We start from the raw sequence: 21,907 nt of genomic DNA on the forward strand, positions 1-21,907 counted from the left end.
CAACAACACACAGGGTTAGGCCCTGACACGTGTATACACACACACACACACACACACACACACACACACACACACACACACACACACACACACACCTCCAGACGCTCTCCCTCTGTCAACAACACACAGGGTTAGGCCCTGACACGTGTGTGTACACACACACACACACACACACCTCCAGACGCTCTCCCTCTGTCAACAACACACAGGGTTAGGCCCTGACACGTGTATACATACACACACACCCATATACACACACACACGAACATCCATACACACTCGCACTCACACACCCGCACACAAACCCTGACACGTGTCTACACACAGATACAAGTCCACACATACCCACACACTCCCCGCACACATACCCATGTCCAAACACACACACATAGACACATACCCACAGACATACACACACACACACACACATGCGCGTGCAGTGCAGCACCAGAGGCACATGGTCTCTCGGTGCAGTCAGTGTGAACAGGTCTTCTTGGCCACAGGGTCGACTGGGAGAAGAGCACGGCCTCTTGGTGGGCCGGAGAGGTTGAGGCCATTTGCGTGGAGCCCCACTCACCTCCTCTTCGTGGGGGTCTACCTGACTCGATGGAGGAGGCCTGGCTGGTGAACTGGCGGGATTTGGAGACGAAGATCTCTGCCCTTCTGGGACGCTGGTCGGGCCTTCTTTGTGTGATCTTGTACCGGGGAAGGGTACCGGCCGGTTACCTCCAGGCTGCCTGCACTGGTCTCACTCGCGGCGTTTGTGTGCAGGACCCAGAGGAGGCTGCTGAACTTCTTCTGGGGAAACAGGAGGCATTGGGTCTGCAGTCATCTGATCGCGGTCAGTCCTTGGTGTGCGTGTGCACCCAGCTGACGGCTCTCTGCCCCGGACCCTGCACCGTGACCATTCTCCGCTGGGGACCCTGCCTGCAGGAGGGCACGCGGATCTCGGCAGACGACATCAGCCGTGTCACTCTGAGGGACCTACCGGAACTGTGCAGGGTCTGGTCTCTGGCCTCGTCAGGGCAGAGTGCTCCTGTGCCGCTGGGGAGCCAGTCCCACTCCGAGTACAGTGGGTGTCACGGGGACTTGAGGAAGTGGCGAGGTTCCGGCTGGGAGACCACATGGGAGAGGGTCCCGCACATCGTGAGCCGTCTCGCGGGGTTGCCCACTGTGTGGTTCCTGGAAGCTCTGAAACACTCCCGTTCACCTTCCACTTCCCTGCCTTCGTCTGCCGACCGGACTCACCTTGGCAGCCCGCGTTACTGTCCGGCAGCGGAGGAGGTCCCCAGTGGAAGTCCCTTTACGTACAGGTGCTTCCCCAGTACAGTGGGACCTGGGGTGGAAGTTGCTGCCTCGGGCATTCCCGGTACAATAGGTTCTCGAGCAGGTTCACTGACACCCCGTCCACCTGTCCATTCTGTGGGCAGGAGGAGTCAGTGCACCATGCTTTCATGGAATGTGAGAGGTTGCAGCCGCTCTTTGAGTTTCTCAGAGAGCTGCTGCTGAGTTTCTGGCTGACTTGAGTCCCATACTCCTCATATATGGACACCCAGTTCAGAAGGGGGTGGGTCATGAGGACGATCTCCTGGTGGGTCGGTCCTGGGCCTGGCCAAGACTGTCATAAACGAGTCGAGGTGGAGGGCACTGCCCGGGCCGACTGCTTGCTCCTTTTCCGAGGATACGTTTGTGCCCGGCTGTCCTTGGAGAGGGAGCACACAGTCACAACGGGTACACTGGGGGATTTCTGTGAGAGGTCGTCCCTCAGTGGTATTGACTGTTTTATAGACGGTAGTGACAATATTTTAATCAGAGTGTGCTTACTGTCTTGTAAATACTGAATGTCCGTGCCTTGTGTATATGTGATGTAAATAAACCTTTATAGTTTTGTGAAAAAAGCTAACCTTTAATGTAGACCCTGGGTAGAATGTTCTGGAAGGGTGCCGCATGCAGAAGGTCACAGACTTCTTCCTGAGACTGTAAAGCAGAGGAGATATCACGCGGTCAGGGCTCAGATTCTGAAGGAGCTTCCTCCTCACACACCAGCCCATCACTCCCCATTCAGCAGGGACTGCGGCCATTCTTTAACCTTAGCATCCGTTTCCAAGAGGCACCGCCCCCATTCTTTTCCAGCTCCACCTCAGTCCCCGCTGACTCCAGAGCTGACACTTTCCTTTAACAACTCATTAGGCTCACTACATGAGGGGACGTTCATGAGAACGATCCGAGGAATGAAAGGGTTAATGTAAGGGGAACATTTGTATTCTCTGTTGGTCGAGTTGTTATTGACCCTATCATATGAACCCTTTAAGCTGTCCATAGAGTTTATATGGCAAGTTGCCCTTTCTTCCCCACAGATCCTGCTACTGCCCAGGCTAGGACCCGGACAGATTCGAACTCTGGATCGAAGTCTGGAGCCGATGCCACTACACCACCAACCGGCCCGGTATTCACTACTGGAGTGTAAAAGATTGAGGGGTAAAACCTCATTGAAACCTATGAATATTGAAGGGTCAGGATAGAGTGGATGTGGAGAAGATGTTTCCTATGGTGGGGGAGTCTAGGACCAGAGGGCACAGCCTCAGAATAGAGGGATGTCCATTTAGAACAGAGGAGGAATTTCTTTAGTCAGAGGTCAGAGGGCAGTGAATTCATTGTCACAGGGGCCGTCACTGAGAATATAAAGGTTAATAATTTCTTGATTAGTCAGGGTACAAAGGTAACAGGGTGAAGTCAGGAGAATGGGGTAATAAATCAGCCATGATGGAATGGTACAGCAGATTTGATGGGCTGAATGGCCTGTTTCTGGCTTCAGTATCTTATGGTCTGATGCGCTCCTGTTCCTCGGGGTGAGGCTGCCAGTTTGGGACTTAGGAATATTTCCTCTCTGCTTTCACCGTTATTCGCAGACTCTCGTTGCCTCTTGCATGGAATGTTTGTCCCTGGCCCTACGGCCCCTCATTCCACACCACTCCTTTCCTTTTTGGAAATAGCCGGATGCTGGACTGACACCTGTACTCGATCTCAGCCACAGTATGAGACCTGAGACTGTACGGCAGAGGAGATATCAGCGCAGTCAGGACTCGGATTGCGAAGCAGCTTCTTCCTCACCCCCGAAACATCATCCCCAGAAGGCCATTCAGCAGGGACTGCGGCCACTTTATAACCACATGCCCCTTTCCAGAATGTTCCAGGGGTGTGATGAAGCTAAGGGCAGCTTACCAAGGCTTGCTCAATGAGCAGACAGAAGAGGATGGCGTTGCCCACCTCCCTCAGACTCTGAAACACATCTGTTTTCAGCTCTGCGTACTCGATGATGTCCTTCAGCTGGTGGTGGAAGAATTCCAGGATTCCTGCAGGACGAGAGCACAGGGCAGAGGTCACACCCTCGGTCAGTACCTGGGCAAAGCCCACCCTGTCTCACCACCCGCCTGTTTCAGAAACAGAATCATGTCCAATATCACTGACAAACGTCGTGAAACAAAACCTGTAAATTACAGTAAGAAACTATATGTAAAAAACACTGAGCAAACTGTGCAAAAAAAGAGAAAAAAATTCCAAGACAGAGTTCATGGATTCATTGTCCATTCAGAAATCTGTTGGCACAGGGAAAGAAGCTCATCCTTGACATAGTGAGGGTGTGTCTTTGTGATCCGAGACGTCCAGTCGATTTGTGATCTGTCTGTATATCTCCGAGACTATCTAGTCATTCTGTGATCTGTCTGTGTATCTCTAAGACTATCCAGTCGATTTGTGATCTGTCTGTATATCTCCGAGACTATCTAGTCATTCTGTGATCTGTCTGTGTATCTCCCAGACTACCTGATCGATTTGTGATCTGTCTGTGTATCTCCCAGACTATCCAGTCGACTTGTGATCTGTCTGTATATCTCCCAGACTACCCGGTCGATTTGTGATCTGTCTGTGTATCTCCGAGACGTCCAGTCGACTTGTGATCTGTCTGTGTATCTCCCAGACTACCCGGTCGATTTGTGATCTGTCTGTGTATCTCTAAGACTATCCAGTCGATTTGTGATCTGTCTGTATATCTTCGAGACTATCCAGTCCATTTGTGATCTGTCTGTGTATCTCCAAGACTATCCAGTCAATTTGTGATCTGTCTGTATATCTTCGAGACTATCTAGTCAATTTGTGATCTGTCTGTATATCTTCGAGACTATCCAGTCGATTTGTGATCTGTCTGTGTATCTCCCAGACTATCCAGTCGATTTGTGATCTGTCTGTGTATCTCCAAGACTATCCAGTCCATTTGTGATCTGTCTGTGTATCTCCAAGACTATCCAGTCGATTTGTGATCTGTCTGTGTATCTCTAAGACTATCCAGTCGATTTGTGATCTGTCTGTGTATCTTCGAGACTATCCAGTCCATTTGTGATCTGTCTGTGAATCTCCGAGACTATCCAGTCGTTTAGTGATCTGTTTGTATATCTTCGAGACTATCCAGTCGATTTTGTGATCTGTCTGTGTATCGTCGAGACTATCCAGTCGATTTGTGATCTGTCTGTGTATCGTCGAGACTATCCAGTCGATTTGTGATCTGTCTGTGTATCGTCGAGACTATCCAGTCGTTTTGTCAGTGTTCTGCTATACATCACTGTTGGACACTGGCACTATCTTGCTAACCATAACAGATGGAGGTACAGTTTTGGAGTTTGTTGATTAGAATGGAGGGTGATTGTGTTGAATGTGCAGCTGTAGTTAATAAACAGCAGCCTGATGTTGATATTACAATTGTCCCGGTGCGTCCAAGGCTGAGTGGAGAGCTGGAGACAGCACCCACTGTAGACATATTGTGGTGATCGGCAAAGGTCCCTGTTGCTTTTGAAGCAGACGGGAACATCTGACTGCAGCAGTGGAAGTCTGAAGATTTGCCTGAACATCTTCTCCACTTGGAGACAGAGGAGGAGTTCAGGAGGATTTCTGGCACTGAACAGCAGCACCTTTGCTTGCATCTTCAGAAACAGCTCTATTTCCATCTTTAATATCTCTATTTTTCCCTTTCAGGGTTCGTTGAAAACCCTGACCTAGAGTTACACGCTGTCTACGGTTCTTTGTGGGAATGGGACCCGCTCTCTGGGTATTATGACTGGCCGTTATCTGACATGCCAAGGGCGTGGCTTAAGAGATCAGCTCGCCTTCGAAGGGCCGAGATCTCGTGGCTCTGGAGTTGGGGAATCAGAGGTTGGTGTCCGGGCAGGGAAAGAAGCTCATCCTTGACATAGTGAGGGTAATCTGAGACGTCCAGTCGATTTGTGATCTGTCTGTACATCTATTCCCACTGATGCTCCGGGGAGGCCCAGTCCACGGAACCCATCCCCACGGGAGGCCCAGTCCACGGAACCCATCCCCACGGGAGGACCAGTCCACGGGACCCATCCCCACGGGAAGCCAGGGGAGAGGCCTCCAGCCTAACATTTCCTGCACTGCAGTTTGAGGTGCTATACAAATGCAAATCTAGCTGTACTTCCAAAACACTCCAGCTGTCTAACCTGCACCCCCGCACCTTCAACTCCCAGCCCAACACCTCTACATCACCAACACCCAAACACCCCTCTCTGTCACCAACAGCTACCCACCCTCTCCCAGATACCCCTCTCTGTCACCTGTACCCACCCAGCCTCTCCTGGACACTCCCAACATCCAGGTCACCATTTCTCTCATCATGCTGGCCCGGGTACACCGTCTGCCCACTCAGCCTGAGGAAATATGAGGCTCGATGGCAATGGGGTGGGGTCTCTATGCTCCCCCAAGCCTCTCTCAGGGCAGGAATCACACACAATAACCAAATAACGAGCTGCAGACTGGGACTAGGACAGTTCACAGGGCTATGGGTTCGATAGGCAAGATGTCCCAAGAGATGGTGCTTTAACACCCCCCCCCCCCACTCCAGCTCTCACCTCCAGCATCCCTAACTTCCCACGAGTCACTAACCTGGAGAGCCGTACTCATGTCGAGGCAGACGACAGATCTTGGGCATAACTTCAATGAGGGTCTTCACATACTGCAGGATGGTGCCCTGCAGCTGGGGATAGCAGGATCAGACACAAGGCATCAAGCACGTCCCTTCCTCACTTCCCCAGAACCAGCCACTCCCACCCACACACTTCCCCAAAACCAGCCACTCCCACCAGACACTTCCCCAAAACCAGCCACTCCCACCCACACACTTCCCCAAAACCAGCCACTCCTACCCACACACTTCCCCAAAACCAGCCACTCTCACCCACACACTTCCCCAAAACCAGCCACTCCCACCCACACACTTCCCCAAAACCAGACACTTCCACCACACACTTCCCCAAAACCAGCCACTTCCACCAGACACTTCCCCAAAACCAGCCACTCCCACCACACACTTCCCCAAAACCAGCCACTCCTACCCACACACTTCCCAAAAACCAGCCACTTCCACCACATACTTCCCCAAAACCAGCCACCTACCCACACACTTCCCCAAAACCAGCCACTTCCACCACATACTTCCCCAAAACCAGCCACTCCTACCCACACACTTCCCCAAAACCAGCCACTCCCACCAGACACTTCCCCAAAACCAGCCACTCCCACCCACACACTTCCCCAAAACCAGACACTCCCAACACACAGTTCCCCAAAACCAGCCACTCACACCCACACACTTCCCCAAAACCAGCCACTCCCACCAGACACTTCCCCAAAACCAGCCACTCTCACCAGACACTTCCCCAAAACCAGCCACTCCTACCTACACACTTCCCCAAAACCAGCCACTCCCACCCACACACTTCCCCAAAACCAGACACTCCCACCAGACACTTCCCCAAAACCAGCCACTCCTACCCACACACTTCCCCAAAACCAGCCACTCCTACCCACACACTTCCCCAAAACCAGCCACTCCTACCCACACACTTCCCCAAAACCAGACACTCCCACCAGACACTTCCCCAAAACCAGCCACTCTCACCCACACACTTCCCCAAAACCAGCCACTCCTACCCACACACTTCCCCAAAACCAGACACTCCCACCAGACACTTCCCCAAAACCAGCCACTCTCACCCACACACTTCCCCAAAACCAGCCACTCTCACCCACACACTTCCCCAAAACCAGCCACACCCACTTCACACTTACCCAAAACCAGACACTCCCACCACATACTTCCCCAAAACCAGCCACTCCCACCCACACACTTCCCCAAAACCAGCCACTCCTACCCACACACTTCCCCAAAACCAGCCACTCCCACTTCACACTTACCCAAAACCAGACACTCCCACCACATACTTCCCCAAAACCAGCCACTCCCACCCACACACTTCCCCAAAACCAGACACTTCCACCACACACTTCCCCAAAACCAGCCACTTCCACCAGACACTTCCCCAAAACCAGCCACTCCCACCACACACTTCCCCAAAACCAGCCACTCCTACCCACACACTTCCCAAAAACCAGCCACTTCCACCACATACTTCCCCAAAACCAGCCACTCCTACCCACACACTTCCCCAAAACCAGCCACTCCCACCAGACACTTCCCCAAAACCAGCCACTCCCACCCACACACTTCCCCAAAACCAGACACTCCCAACACACAGTTCCCCAAAACCAGCCACTCACACCCACACACTTCCCCAAAACCAGCCACTCCCACCAGACACTTCCCCAAAACCAGCCACTCTCACCAGACACTTCCCCAAAACCAGCCACTCCTACCTACACACTTCCCCAAAACCAGCCACTCCCACCCACACACTTCCCCAAAACCAGACACTCCCACCAGACACTTCCCCAAAACCAGCCACTCCTACCCACACACTTCCCCAAAACCAGCCACTCCTACCCACACACTTCCCCAAAACCAGCCACTCCTACCCACACACTTCCCCAAAACCAGACACTCCCACCAGACACTTCCCCAAAACCAGCCACTCTCACCCACACACTTCCCCAAAACCAGCCACTCCTACCCACACACTTCCCCAAAACCAGACACTCCCACCAGACACTTCCCCAAAACCAGCCACTCTCACCCACACACTTCCCCAAAACCAGCCACTCCTACCCACACACTTCCCCAAAACCAGCCACTCCCACTTCACACTTACCCAAAACCAGACACTCCCACCACATACTTCCCCAAAACCAGCCACTCCCACCCACACACTTCCCCAAAACCAGACACTTCCACCACACACTTCCCCAAAACCAGCCACTTCCACCAGACACTTCCCCAAAACCAGCCACTCCCACCACACACTTCCCCAAAACCAGCCACTCCTACCCACACACTTCCCAAAAACCAGCCACTTCCACCACATACTTCCCCAAAACCAGCCACCTACCCACACACTTCCCCAAAACCAGCCACTCCCACCAGACACTTCCCCAAAACCAGCCACTCCCACCCACACACTTCCCCAAAACCAGACACTCCCACCAGACACTTCCCCAAAACCAGCCACTCCTACCCACACACTTCCCCAAAACCAGCCACTCCTACCCACACACTTCCCCAAAACCAGACACTCCCACCAGACACTTCCCCAAAACCAGCCACTCTCACCCACACACTTCCCCAAAACCAGCCACTCCCACCCACACACTTCCCCAAAACCAGCCTCTCCCACCAGACACTTCCCCAAAACCAGCCACTCCCACCCACACACTTCCCCAAAACCAGCCACTCCTACCCACACACTTCCCCAAAACCAGCCACTCCCACTTCACACTTACCCAAAACCAGACACTCCCACCACATACTTCCCCAAAACCAGCCACTCCCACCCACACACTTCCCCAAAACCAGACACTTCCACCACACACTTCCCCAAAACCAGCCACTTCCACCAGACACTTCCCCAAAACCAGCCACTCCCACCACACACTTCCCCAAAACCAGCCACTCCTACCCACACACTTCCCAAAAACCAGCCACTTCCACCACATACTTCCCCAAAACCAGCCACTCCTACCCACACACTTCCCCAAAACCAGCCACTCCCACCAGACACTTCCCCAAAACCAGCCACTCCCACCCACACACTTCCCCAAAACCAGACACTCCCAACACACACTTCCCCCAAACCAGCCACTACCACCCACACACTTCCCCAAAACCAGCCACTCCTACCCACACACTTCCCCAAAACCAGCCACTCCCACTTCACACTTACCCAAAACCAGACACTCCCACCACATACTTCCCCAAAACCAGGCAATCCCACCCACACAATTCCCCAAAACCAGCCACTCCCACTTCACACTTACCCAAAACCAGACACTCCCACCCACACACTTACCCAAAACCAGGCACTCCCACCACACACTTCCCCAAAACCAGGCACTCCCACCCACACACTTCCCCAAAACCAGCCACTCCCACCCACACTTCTCCAACCCAGGAGCCAGGGTGCCTGACCTCTGGATCCAGGACTTGTCATGGGCACTGGCCATGAAATCCTCAAGAGGTGGTGACGCAAGAAGGCGGCATTCATCATGAAAGACACTCATCACCCACGATATCTCCTCTTGTCATTGGTGTGCTGACAGTGGGGACGGTTCAGAGGAGGTTCACAAAAGTGATTTCGGGAATGAAAGTGTTTTCATCTGAGAAGTGACTGATAGCTCTGGGCCTGAACTCACTGGAATTTAGAAGAATGAGGGTGAATCTCATTGAAGCCTATCAAACATTGAAAGGCCTAGGTAGCGTCGATGTGGAGAGGATGTTTCTTTTGGGGGGTGAGTCTGGGATCAAAGGGCACAGCCCCAAATAGAGGGTGAGACGTCCATTCACAACAGAGATTAGGAGGGATTTCTTTAGGCAGAGGTTGATAGCTTCTCAATTAGACAAGGCGTCAAAAGTTATGGGGTGAAGGCAGGAGAATGGGGTTGGGAGGGAAATGAATCAGCTGTGATGGAATGGTAGAGCAGACTCGATGGACTGAATGGCCTGGTTCTATTCCTATGTCTTATGGTCTGATGTTATGATCTACCATTAAGGGTTTTATTCAAACCCTGCAGACACACATTCTACGATTCAGGAACAGCTTCTTCCCCTCCAGCAGCAGATTTCGGAATGGTCCATGAACACATAGAACATAGAAATTTACAGCACTTACGGGCCCTTCACCCCACAATGTTGTGCCGAGCATGGAACTTCAGAAACTGCCTAGAATTTCCCTAGCGCATAGCACTCTATATTTCGAAGCTCCATGTACCTATCTAAGATGCTCTTAAAGGACCTTATTTTATCCGCTTCCACCACCACTGCTGGTAGTGCACTACCCCACCCACCACTCTGTGTGTGAAAAACTTACCCCTGACATATGCCCCGTACCTATTTCCAAACATCTTAAAACTGTGTCCTCTCATGCTAGCCATTTCAGCCCTGGGAAAAAGCCTCTGACTATCCACACAATCAATACTCCTCATTATCTTTTACACTTCTATCAGGTCACCTCTCATCCTTCGTCGCTCCAAGGGGAAAAGGCCAAGTACACTGAACCTATTCTCATAAGGTATGCTCCCTGATCCAGGCATCATCCTTGTAAAACACCTCAGCACTCTTTCTAAAGTATCCACATCCTTCCTGTAGTGAGGTGACCAGAACTGAACACAGTTCTCCAAGTAGGGTCTAAGGTCTTATATAGCCGTAACATTACCTCACGGCTCTTGAACTCAATCCCATAATTGATGAATGCCAACACACCATACATCTTCTTAACAAAACTGTCAACCTGTCCTATTGACATGGACTCCGAGATCTCTCAGATCCTCCACACTGCCAAGAGTCTTACCATTTATATTATATTCTGTCTTCAAATTCAACCTACCAAAATGAACCACTTCACACTTATCTGGGTTGAACTCCATCTGCCACTTCTCAGCCCAGTTCTGCATCCTATCGATGTCCCGCTTTAACCTCTGACAAACCTCCAGACTATCCACAATAACCCCAACCTTTGTGTCATCAGCAAACTTACTAACCCACTCTTCTATTTCTTCATCTAGGTCATTTATAAAAATCACAAAGAGCAGGGGTCCCAGAATAGATCCCTGCGGAACACCGACCTCCATGTAGAATATGACCCGTCTACAATCATCCTTTGCCTTCTGGGGGGCAAGCCAATTCTGGATCGACAAAGCAAGGTCTCCTTGGATCCCATGCCCCCTTACTTTCTGAAGGAGCCTCGCATGGGGAACCTTATCAAATAAGACCATAACACCATAAAATATAGGAGCAGAAGTAGGCCATTCAGTCCAACAAGTCTGCTCCACCATTCAATCATGAGCTGATCCAATTCTTCCAGCCATCCCCACTCCCCTGCCTTCTTCCCATACCCTTTGATGCCCTGGCTGATCAAGAATCTATCTATCTCTGCCTTAAATACACCCAATGACTTGGCCTCCACAGCCTCTCGTGGCAACAAATTCCACAGATTTATCACCCTCTGGCTAAAGTAATTTCTCCGCATCTCTGTTCTAAATGGATGTCCTTCAATCCTGAAATCATGCCCTCTTGTCCTAGCATTGGAAATAACTTTGCCATATCTAATCTGTTCAGGCCTTTTAACATTCAGAATATTTCACGAGAATATCCCCCACCTCATTCTCCTGAACTCCAGGGAATACAGCCCAAGAGCTGCCAGACGTTCCTCATACAGTAACCCTTTCATTCCTGGAATCATTCTCGTGAATCTTCTCTAAACCCTCTCCAATGTCAGTATATTCTTTTGTAAAATAAGGAGCCCAAAACTGCACACAGTACTCCAAGTGTGGTCTCACAAGTGCCTTATAGAGCCTCAACCTCACATCCCTGCTCTTGTATTCTATACTTCTAGAAATAAATGCCAACATTGCATTCGCCTTCTTCACCAACTCAACCTGGAGGTTAACTTTTAGGGTATCCTGCACAAGGACCCCCAAGTCCTTTGCATCTCGGCATTTTGAATTCTCTCCCCATCTAAATAATAAACTGCCCATTTATTTCTTCCACGAAAGTGCATGACCACACACTTTACCAACAATGTATTTCATTTACCACTTCCTGCCCATTTCCCAAAACTATCTAAGTCTCTCTGTAGGACCTCTGTTTCCTCAACACTACCTGCTCCTCCAGCTATCATAAAAAACTATACATTCCAGTAACAAATATATTTTGAGTGAAAGAAGCTTGTTCCTACTTGTTGAGTGAGTGTTTTCAGGTTTCACTACCTTCCCAAAGAGAAGAGAACACAGCCTGGGTGATGGGGGTCCTTAGTGATGGATTCCACCTTCTTGTGGCACTGCTTTTGAAGGTGTCCACGATGCTGGGGAGGCCAGGGCCCACGATGGAGCTGGCTGAGTTTACAGCTTTCTGCAGCTTTTTCTCACCCTGTGCAGTGGTCCCTCCATACCACTCAGTGATACCTGCAACCTGTAATCAAACTGCAACCAGCTGTAGAGAGGGTATCTACCCAACTGAGATCCTCTCTTATTTCAGACTGGGGGGAGGAGGGAAGGAGCCCCCACCCCCAGGCCCTTTGCCGAGTGTGTGCATCCACCCTCAATACTTACCAGGCTTTTGACGATTTTCAACAGCTCTTCCATCACCACAGCGATGCCTTGGTATCCAAGGAGACGGCAGATGGTCTTGAAGTGAGGGGGCCCCACAAAGTTGCGGAAGACGCTATAGATGTGGGTGAAGGCAATGTTCAGTGGCTATACAAAAAGAGAGTCACATGGTGAATTACTAATCAGATAGGGAATCAGTCTTAAACCCGGGGAACCCATTATCTAAGGAGGGACGTGCTGGGAAAGGTTCACGAGAACGGTCCTGGGAATGAAAGGGTTAACGCATGAGAAGCATTTCGTGTCTCTGGCCCGTACTCACTGCAGAATGAGGGGGATTTCATTGAAATTTATTGAATATTGAAAAGCCTAAATAAAGTGGATGCGGAGAGGGGTGTGGAAGTCCAGGACCAGAGGGCACAGCCTCAGAATAGAGGGACATCCATTCTGAACATCTCATCTCTGAGGAGTGGTGAATCTGTGGAATTCATTGTCACACACGGCTGTGGAGACCAAGTCATTGAGTAGACGTCTTTAAAGCAGAGGTTCTTGATTAGTCGGGTCATCAAAGGTTACAGGGAGAAAGCAGGAGAATGGGGTTGAGGGGAATAATAAATCAGACATGATGGAATAGCAGAGCAGACTCAATGGGCTGAATGGCCTAATTCTGCTCGAGAATCATGGAGTCATAGAGCACTGCAGCTTAGGAACAGGCCCTTCAACCCATCCAGGACTGTAAACGTGTCTTCAATGTTACAATTGAACCTGCATCCACCACTTCTTGTTGGGACATGGAACGAGCTGCCAGAGGAAGTGGTAGAGGTGGGTACCATTTAAAAGACACTTGGACAGGTACGTGGAGAGAAAAGGTTTAGAACAGTGGTTCCCAACCTGGGGTCCATAGACCCCTTGGTTAATGCCAGACATGGCATAAAAAAAGGTTGGGAAGCCCTGGTTTAGGGGTGAATGTGGGTAAAGGGGACTGGCTCCGATGGACATTGTTGGCATGGATGTGGGGGAGTTTAGGGTTGTAACGTTTGTACTGTCACTCATTCTTTAGGGCATTTCTGTTTTTGTGGATGTCGGAAGAACAGGAGTTTCAGTTTGTGTTTTATGTACATTCTCTGATATTAAATAGAACTATTGAACAATATTGGTAATTTTCCCCTTACCCCTCCCTCTTCTTCATTTCCCACTCTGGCCTCCTATCTCTTCTCCTCACCTGCCTGTCACCTCCCCCTGGTGCACTCCCTCCTTTCCTTTCTGCTAAGGTCCACTTACCTCTCCTATCTTCTACTCCAGCCCTTTACCTTTCCCACCAATCACCTCCCAGATCCTTACTTCCTTCCCTCACCTGGTCTCACCCCTCACCTCCCAGCTTGTACTCCTCCCCTCCCCCTTCCTCTCCAGTCTTGATGGAGGCTCTCGGCCCGAAATATCAACTGTTTTTTATAGTTCTTGCCTGACCCGCTGAGCTCCTCTGGCATTTTGTGTGTGTTGCTATAAAGCATTGGAATGACATCCGAGTCACACCAGAGAGGTGGCAGAGTCTGTCAGCAGCCTCTCACAGGCCAGCCGAATGGGTCATTCCAGCCTCACTGGCATTCGAGAGTTGGCAGACTGTGAATGACCTCACACAGAGTGACCAAACCAGTTACACCAGCCTCACTTGACAGAGTCGGCAGACACAAGAAACTCTGCTGGTGCTGGAAATCCAGAGCAACACACACAAAGTGCTGGAGGAACTCAGCAGGTCAGGCAACAGCTACGGAAAAGAGTAAACAGTTGACATTCTGGGCCAAGACCTTTCATTAGGACTAGAAAGGAAGGAAATAAGTCAGGCTAATAAGGTGGGAAAAGGGGAGGAAGGTGCAGAAGATGGCAGGTGCAATGTGAAGCTGGACGAGGGGATTTAGAGCTGGAAGTCAATAGGTAAAAGAGATAGAGGGCTAGAGAAGGGAGAATCGGACAGGAGAGGACAGAAGGCCATGGAAGAAAGGGAAGGGGAAGAGCACCAGAGGGAGGCAGTGGGCAGGTAAGCAGATGAGGTGAGAGAGCAAAACAGGAATGGGGGATGATGAAGGAGATGGGGCGAGGTGGGGGGGCAATTACCAGAAGTAGTTGGGGAAATTGATGTTCATAGTATCAGTTCGGAGGCTACCCAGATGTAATATAAGGTGCTGCCCTTCCAACCTGAGTGTGGCCTCAGTGTAACAGTAGACAAGGCCACGGACTAACGTGTTGGAGTGGGAATGGGAAGTAGAATTGAAATGGATGGCCACCAGGTGATCCCATTTTTTGTGGCAGACGGAGCGAAGGTGCTCGGCGAAGCTGTCTCCCAATCTACGTCGGGTCTCACCGATATACAGGAGGCCACACCGGGAGCACGAGATACAGCAGCTGACCCCAACAGACTCACAGGTGAAGCGTCACCTCATCGCTTCAAAGTCCCTCACCTGGAAGGACTGTTTAGGGCCCTGAATGAGAAAGGAGGTGTAGGGGCAGGTGTGGCATGCTCCACCTGAAAGGATGAAAGGAAAAGCATCAGGAGAGAGATCAGTGGGGAGGAACAAATGAACAAGGGAGTGATCCCTGAGGAAAGCAGAAAGTGGGGGGGGGGGGGTAGTGAAAAATGCACTTGGTGGTGGGATCCCACTGGAGATGCTGGAAGCCCTGGAGAATGATGTGCTGGACGTGGAGGCTGGTGGGTGGTAACAGAGGACAAGAGGAACCCTAATCCCTGGTAGGGTGAGGGAGGATGGGGTGAGGGTAGATGTGCATGAAATGGAAGAGATGCGGTTGAGGGCAGCGTTGATGGTGGAGGAAGGAAAGCCCATTTCTTCGAAGAGGAGGGCACCTCAGTATGGGAAGCGACATCCTGACAGCAGACGTGGAGGAACTGAGAGAAGGGGATGGCCATTTTACAAGTGACAGGTGGGAAGAGGTACAGTCCTGGTAGCTGTGAGAATCAGTGGTTCATAAAAGATAACAGGAGGTCTTCAGAGATGGAGACAAGAGAGCGAGAAAGGGGAGAGAGGTGTTGGAAATTTGAAGTTGGAGGCAAAGTCAGTGAAGTCGACGAGCTCAGCATTGGTACAGGAAGTTTCACCTATGCAGTTGTCACTGTAGCGTAGGAAAAGTTGGAGAGAGATTCCAGTGTAGGCAGGGATGGGCACCAGTGTAGGCTTGGAACGTGGACTGCTCCACACAGCCGACAGACAGGCAGGCATAGCTGGGACCCATGCGAGTGCCCATGTCTACCCCTTTTGCTTGAAAGAGATGTAAGGAGCAGAAGGAGAATTATTGTGAGTGAGGACCAGTTCTGCCAGACGGAGAGGGGAACTGGTTGGGTCTGTTGTCCAGAGAGAAGCAGAGAGCTTTAAGGCCATCCTGATGGGGCAGGGAAGTGTATACAAACTGGACATCCATGGCTAGCCAACTTAATGTCATTGAAAGGATCCAGAGCACGTGAAGTGTCATGGATGTAGGTGGGAAGGGACTGAACCAGGGGCATAAAACAGAGCTGAGGTGTGCAGATATGAGTTCTGTGGGGCAGGAGTAAGCAGAACAATGGCTCTACCTGGAGAGTCAGGTTTGTGGATCTTGGGTAGGAGGTAGAAAATGGGAGGTGCAGGTTAAGGGATCTATGGGTTGGATGACAGGCCTTGTGATTCCAGCCCCACTCAAGTAAGGGATTTGGCAGACTGTCAACAACCTGTTACAGGGTGACCAACCCAGTGATTCCAGCTTCACTCACCTTTGACCCATACAGGTAGTAGGGTTGGACACTGGCCGGCTTGTCCCTCTGAGGCTCGTCGGTGAATGGGATAGCAGTGCGGACAAACCTGGACAAACAGAGCAGAACACTTTGTATTAAGAGCTTCAGTAGTCAAGGACAGCAATTACACACTCCCAGGGTCAGACACAGAGTAAAGCTCCCTCCACACCGTCCCATCACACACTCCCAGGGTCAGACACAGAGTGAAACCTCCTGCACACCGTCCCATCACACACTCCCAGGGTCAGATACAGAGTAAAGCTCCCTCCACACCGTCCCATCACACACTCCCGGGGTCAGACACAGAGTAAAGCTCCCTCCACACCGTCCCATCACACACTCCCGGGGTCAGACACAGAGTGAAACTCCCTCCACACTGTCCCCTCACACACTCCCGGGGTCAGACACAGAGTAAAGCTCCCTCCACACTGTCCCCTCACACACTCCCGGGGTCAGACACAGAGTAAAGCTCCATCCACACCGTCCCATCACACACTCCTAGGGTCAGACACAGAGTGAATCTCCCTCCACACCGTCCCATCACACACTCCAGGGGTCAGACACTGAGTGAAGCATCCTCCACACCGTCCCATCACACACTCCCAGGGTCAGACACAGAGTGAAACTCCCTCCACACCGTCCCATCACACACTCCCAGGGTCAGACACAGAGTGAAACTCCCTCCACACCGTCCCATCACACACTCCCAGGGTCAGACACAGAGTGAAACTCCCTCCACACCGTCCCATCACACACTCCCAGGGTCAGACACAGAGTGAATCTCCCTCCACACCGTCCCATCACACACTCCCAGGGTCAGACACAGAGTGAAACTCCCTCCACACCGTCCCATCACACACTCCCAGGGTCAGACACAGAGTGAAACTCCCTCCACACCGTCCCATCACACACTCCCAAGGTCAGACACAGTGTGAGGCTCCCTCCACACCGTCCCATCACACACTCCCGGGGTCAGACACTGAGTGAAGCTCCCTCCACACCGTCCCCTCACACACTCCCATGGTCAGACACAGAGTGAATCTCCCTCCACACCGTCCCATCACACACTCCCGGGGTCAGACACAGAGTGAATCTCCCTCCACACCGTCCCATCACACACTCCTGGGGTCAGACACAGAGTAAAGCTCCCTCCACACCGTCCCATCACACACTCCCAGGGTCAGACACAGAGTGAAGCTCCCTCCACACCGTCCCATCACACACTCCCAGGATCAGACACTGAGTGAAGCTCCCTCCACACCGTCCCATCACACACTCCCAGGGTCAGACACTGAGTGAAACTCCCTCCACACTGTCCCATCACACACTCCCAGGATCAGACACTGAGTGAAGCTCCCTCCACACCGTCCCATCACACACTCCCAGGGTCAGACACTGAGTGAAGCTCCCTCCACACCGTCCCATCACACACTCCCAGGGTCAGACACTGAGTGAATCTCCCTCCGCACCGTCCCATCACACACTCCCGGGGACAGACACTGAGTGAAACCTCCTGCACACCGCCCTATGACACACTCCCGGGGTCAGACACAGAGTGAATCTCCCTCCGCACCGTCCCATCACACACTCCCGGGGACAGACACTGAGTGAAACCTCCTGCACACCGTCCTATCACACACTCCCGGGGTCAGACACAGAGTGAATCTCCCTCCACACACCGTCCCTTCACACACTCCCGGGGGCAGACACAGAGTGAATCTCCCTCCACACTGTCCCATCACACACTCCCGGGGACAGACACTGAGTGAAACCTCCTGCACACCGTCCTATCACACACTCCCGGGGTGAGACACAGAGTGAAACTCCCTCCACATCGTCCCATCACACACTCCCGGGGTCAGACACAGAGTGAATCTCCCTCCGCACCGTCCCATCACACACTCCCGGGTACAGACACTGAGTGAAACCTCCTACACACCGCCCTATGACACACTCCCGGGATCAGACACAGAGTGAATCTCCCTCCACATCGTCCCATCACACACTCCCGGGGTCAGACACTGAGTGAAGCTCCCTCCACACCGTCCCATCACACACTCCCGGGGTCAGACCCAGTGAATCTCCCTCCACACCGTCCCATCACACACTCCCAGGGTCAGACACAGAGTGAATCTCCCTCCGCACCGTCCCATCACACACTCCCGGGGACAGACACTGAGTGAAACCTCCTGCACACTGCCCTATGACACACTCCCGGGGTCAGACACTGAGTGAAAACTCCTGCACACCGTCCCATCACACACTCTTGGGTTCAGACACAGAGCGAATCTCGCTCCACACCGTCCCATCACACACCCCCAGGGTCAGACACAGAGTGAATCTCCCTCCACACTGTCCCATCACACACTCCCGGGGACAGACACTGAGTGAAACCTCCTGCACACCGTCCTATCACACACTCCCGGGGTGAGACACAGAGTGAAACTCCCTCCACACCGTCCCATCACACACTCCCGGGGTCAGACACAGAGTGAATCTCCCTCCGCACCGTCCCATCACACACTCCCGGGGACAGACACTGAGTGAAACCTCCTGCACACCTTCCCATCACACACTCCCGGGGTCAGACACAGAGTGAATCTCCCTCCACACCGTCCTATCACACACTCCCGGGGTGAGACACAGAGTGAAACTCTCTCCACACCGTCCCATCACACACTCCCAGGGTCAGACACAGAGTGAAACTCCCTCCACACTGTCCCATCACACACACCCGGGGTCAGACAAAGTGTGAAACTCCCTCCACACCGTCCCATCACACACTCACGGGGTCAGACACTGAGTGAATCTCCCTCCGCACCGTCCCATCACACACTCCCGGGGACAGACACTGAGTGAAACCTCCTGCACACCGTCCTATCACACACTCCCGGGGTCCGACACAGAATGAAGCTCCCTCCACACACCGTCCCTTCACACACTCCCGGGGTCAGACACAGAGTGAATCTCCCTCCGCACCGTCCCATCACACACTCCCAGGGTCAGACACAGAGTGAAACCTCCTGCACACCGTCCCATCACACACTCCCAGGGTCAGATACAGAGTAAAGCTCCCTCCACACCGTCCCATCACACACTCCCGGGGTCAGACACAGAGTAAAGCTCCCTCCACACTGTCCCCTCACACACTCCCGGGGTCAGACACAGAGTAAAGCTCCCTCCACACTGTCCCCTCACACACTCCCGGGGTCAGACACAGAGTAAAGCTCCCTCCACACCGTCCCATCACACACTCCCGGGGTCAGACACAGAGTGAAACTCCCTCCACACTGTCCCCTCACACACTCCCGGGGTCAGACACAGAGTAAAGCTCCCTCCACACTGTCCCCTCACACACTCCCGGGGTCAGACACAGAGTAAAGCTCCATCCACACCGTCCCATCACACACTCCTAGGGTCAGACACAGAGTAAAGCTCCCTCCACACCGTCCCATCACACACTCCCAGGGTCAGACACAGAGTGAATCTCCCTCCACACCGTCCCATCACACACTCCAGGGGTCAGACACTGAGTGAAGCATCCTCCACACCGTCCCATCACACACTCCCAGGGTCAGACACAGAGTGAAACTCCCTCCACACCGTCCCATCACACACTCCCAGGGTCAGACACAGAGTGAAACTCCCTCCACACCGTCCCATCACACACTCCCAGGGTCAGACACAGAGTGAAACTCCCTCCACACCGTCCCATCACACACTCCCAGGGTCAGACACAGAGTGAATCTCCCTCCACACCGTCCCATCACACACTCCCAGGGTCAGACACAGAGTGAAACTCCCTCCACACCGTCCCATCACACACTCCCAGGGTCAGACACAGAGTGAAACTCCCTCCACACCGTCCCATCACACACTCCCAAGGTCAGACACAGTGTGAGGCTCCCTCCACACCGTCCCATCACACACTCCCGGGGTCAGACACTGAGTGAAGCTCCCTCCACACCGTCCCCTCACACACTCCCATGGTCAGACACAGAGTGAATCTCCCTCCACACCGTCCCATCACACACTCCCGGGGTCAGACACAGAGTGAATCTCCCTCCACACCGTCCCATCACACACTCCTGGGGTCAGACACAGAGTAAAGCTCCCTCCACACCGTCCCATCACACACTCCCAGGGTCAGACACAGAGTGAAGCTCCCTCCACACCGTCCCATCACACACTCCCAGGATCAGACACTGAGTGAAGCTCCCTCCACACCGTCCCATCACACACTCCCAGGGTCAGACACTGAGTGAAACTCCCTCCACACTGTCCCATTACACACTCCCAGGATCAGACACTGAGTGAAGCTCCCTCCACACCGTCCCATCACACACTCCCAGGGTCAGACACTGAGTGAAGCTCCCTCCACACCGTCCCATCACACACTCCCAGGGTCAGACACTGAGTGAATCTCCCTCCGCACCGTCCCATCACACACTCCCGGGGACAGACACTGAGTGAAACCTCCTGCACACCGCCCTATGACACACTCCCGGGGTCAGACACAGAGTGAATCTCCCTCCGCACCGTCCCATCACACACTCCCGGGGACAGACACTGAGTGAAACCTCCTGCACACCGTCCTATCACACACTCCCGGGGTCAGACACAGAGTGAATCTCCCTCCACACACCGTCCCTTCACACACTCCCGGGGGCAGACACAGAGTGAATCTCCCTCCACACTGTCCCATCACACACTCCCGGGGACAGACACTGAGTGAAACCTCCTGCACACCGTCCTATCACACACTCCCGGGGTGAGACACAGAGTGAAACTCCCTCCACATCGTCCCATCACACACTCCCGGGGTCAGACACAGAGTGAATCTCCCTCCGCACCGTCCCATCACACACTCCCGGGTACAGACACTGAGTGAAACCTCCTACACACCGCCCTATGACACACTCCCGGGATCAGACACAGAGTGAATCTCCCTCCACATCGTCCCATCACACACTCCCGGGGTCAGACACTGAGTGAAGCTCCCTCCACACCGTCCCATCACACACTCCCGGGGTCAGACCCAGTGAATCTCCCTCCACACCGTCCCATCACACACTCCCAGGGTCAGACACAGAGTGAATCTCCCTCCGCACCGTCCCATCACACACTCCCGGGGACAGACACTGAGTGAAACCTCCTGCACACTGCCCTATGACACACTCCCGGGGTCAGACACTGAGTGAAAACTCCTGCACACCGTCCCATCACACACTCTTGGGTTCAGACACAGAGCGAATCTCGCTCCACACCGTCCCATCACACACCCCCAGGGTCAGACACAGAGTGAATCTCCCTCCACACTGTCCCATCACACACTCCCGGGGACAGACACTGAGTGAAACCTCCTGCACACCGTCCTATCACACACTCCCGGGGTGAGACACAGAGTGAAACTCCCTCCACACCGTCCCATCACACACTCCCGGGGTCAGACACAGAGTGAATCTCCCTCCGCACCGTCCCATCACACACTCCCGGGGACAGACACTGAGTGAAACCTCCTGCACACCTTCCCATCACACACTCCCGGGGTCAGACACAGAGTGAATCTCC

General features: G+C 52.8%; 1 protein-coding gene across 4 annotated transcripts in view; it reads right to left on the bottom strand.

Moving 5' to 3' along the window:
- LOC140739100 (cytoplasmic FMR1-interacting protein 2) overlaps positions 1–21,907 on the bottom strand; it is a 156,129-nt gene that overhangs the window by 14,067 nt on the left and 120,155 nt on the right. For all 4 annotated transcript variants that reach the window (XM_073067057.1, XM_073067053.1, XM_073067054.1 and 1 more), the window contains exons 23-27: positions 16,316–16,403; positions 12,565–12,708; positions 5,953–6,043; positions 3,223–3,353; positions 1,905–1,977 (exon numbers count right to left, since the gene is read on the bottom strand). In XM_073067057.1, coding sequence (XP_072923158.1) covers positions 1,905–1,977; positions 3,223–3,353; positions 5,953–6,043; positions 12,565–12,708; positions 16,316–16,403 — 527 coding nt within the window. The remainder of the gene's footprint in view (positions 1–1,904; positions 1,978–3,222; positions 3,354–5,952; positions 6,044–12,564; positions 12,709–16,315; positions 16,404–21,907) is intronic.

This window comes from Hemitrygon akajei, chromosome 15 (assembly GCF_048418815.1).
Source record: "Hemitrygon akajei chromosome 15, sHemAka1.3, whole genome shotgun sequence".
NCBI lineage: Eukaryota > Metazoa > Chordata > Chondrichthyes > Myliobatiformes > Dasyatidae > Hemitrygon > Hemitrygon akajei.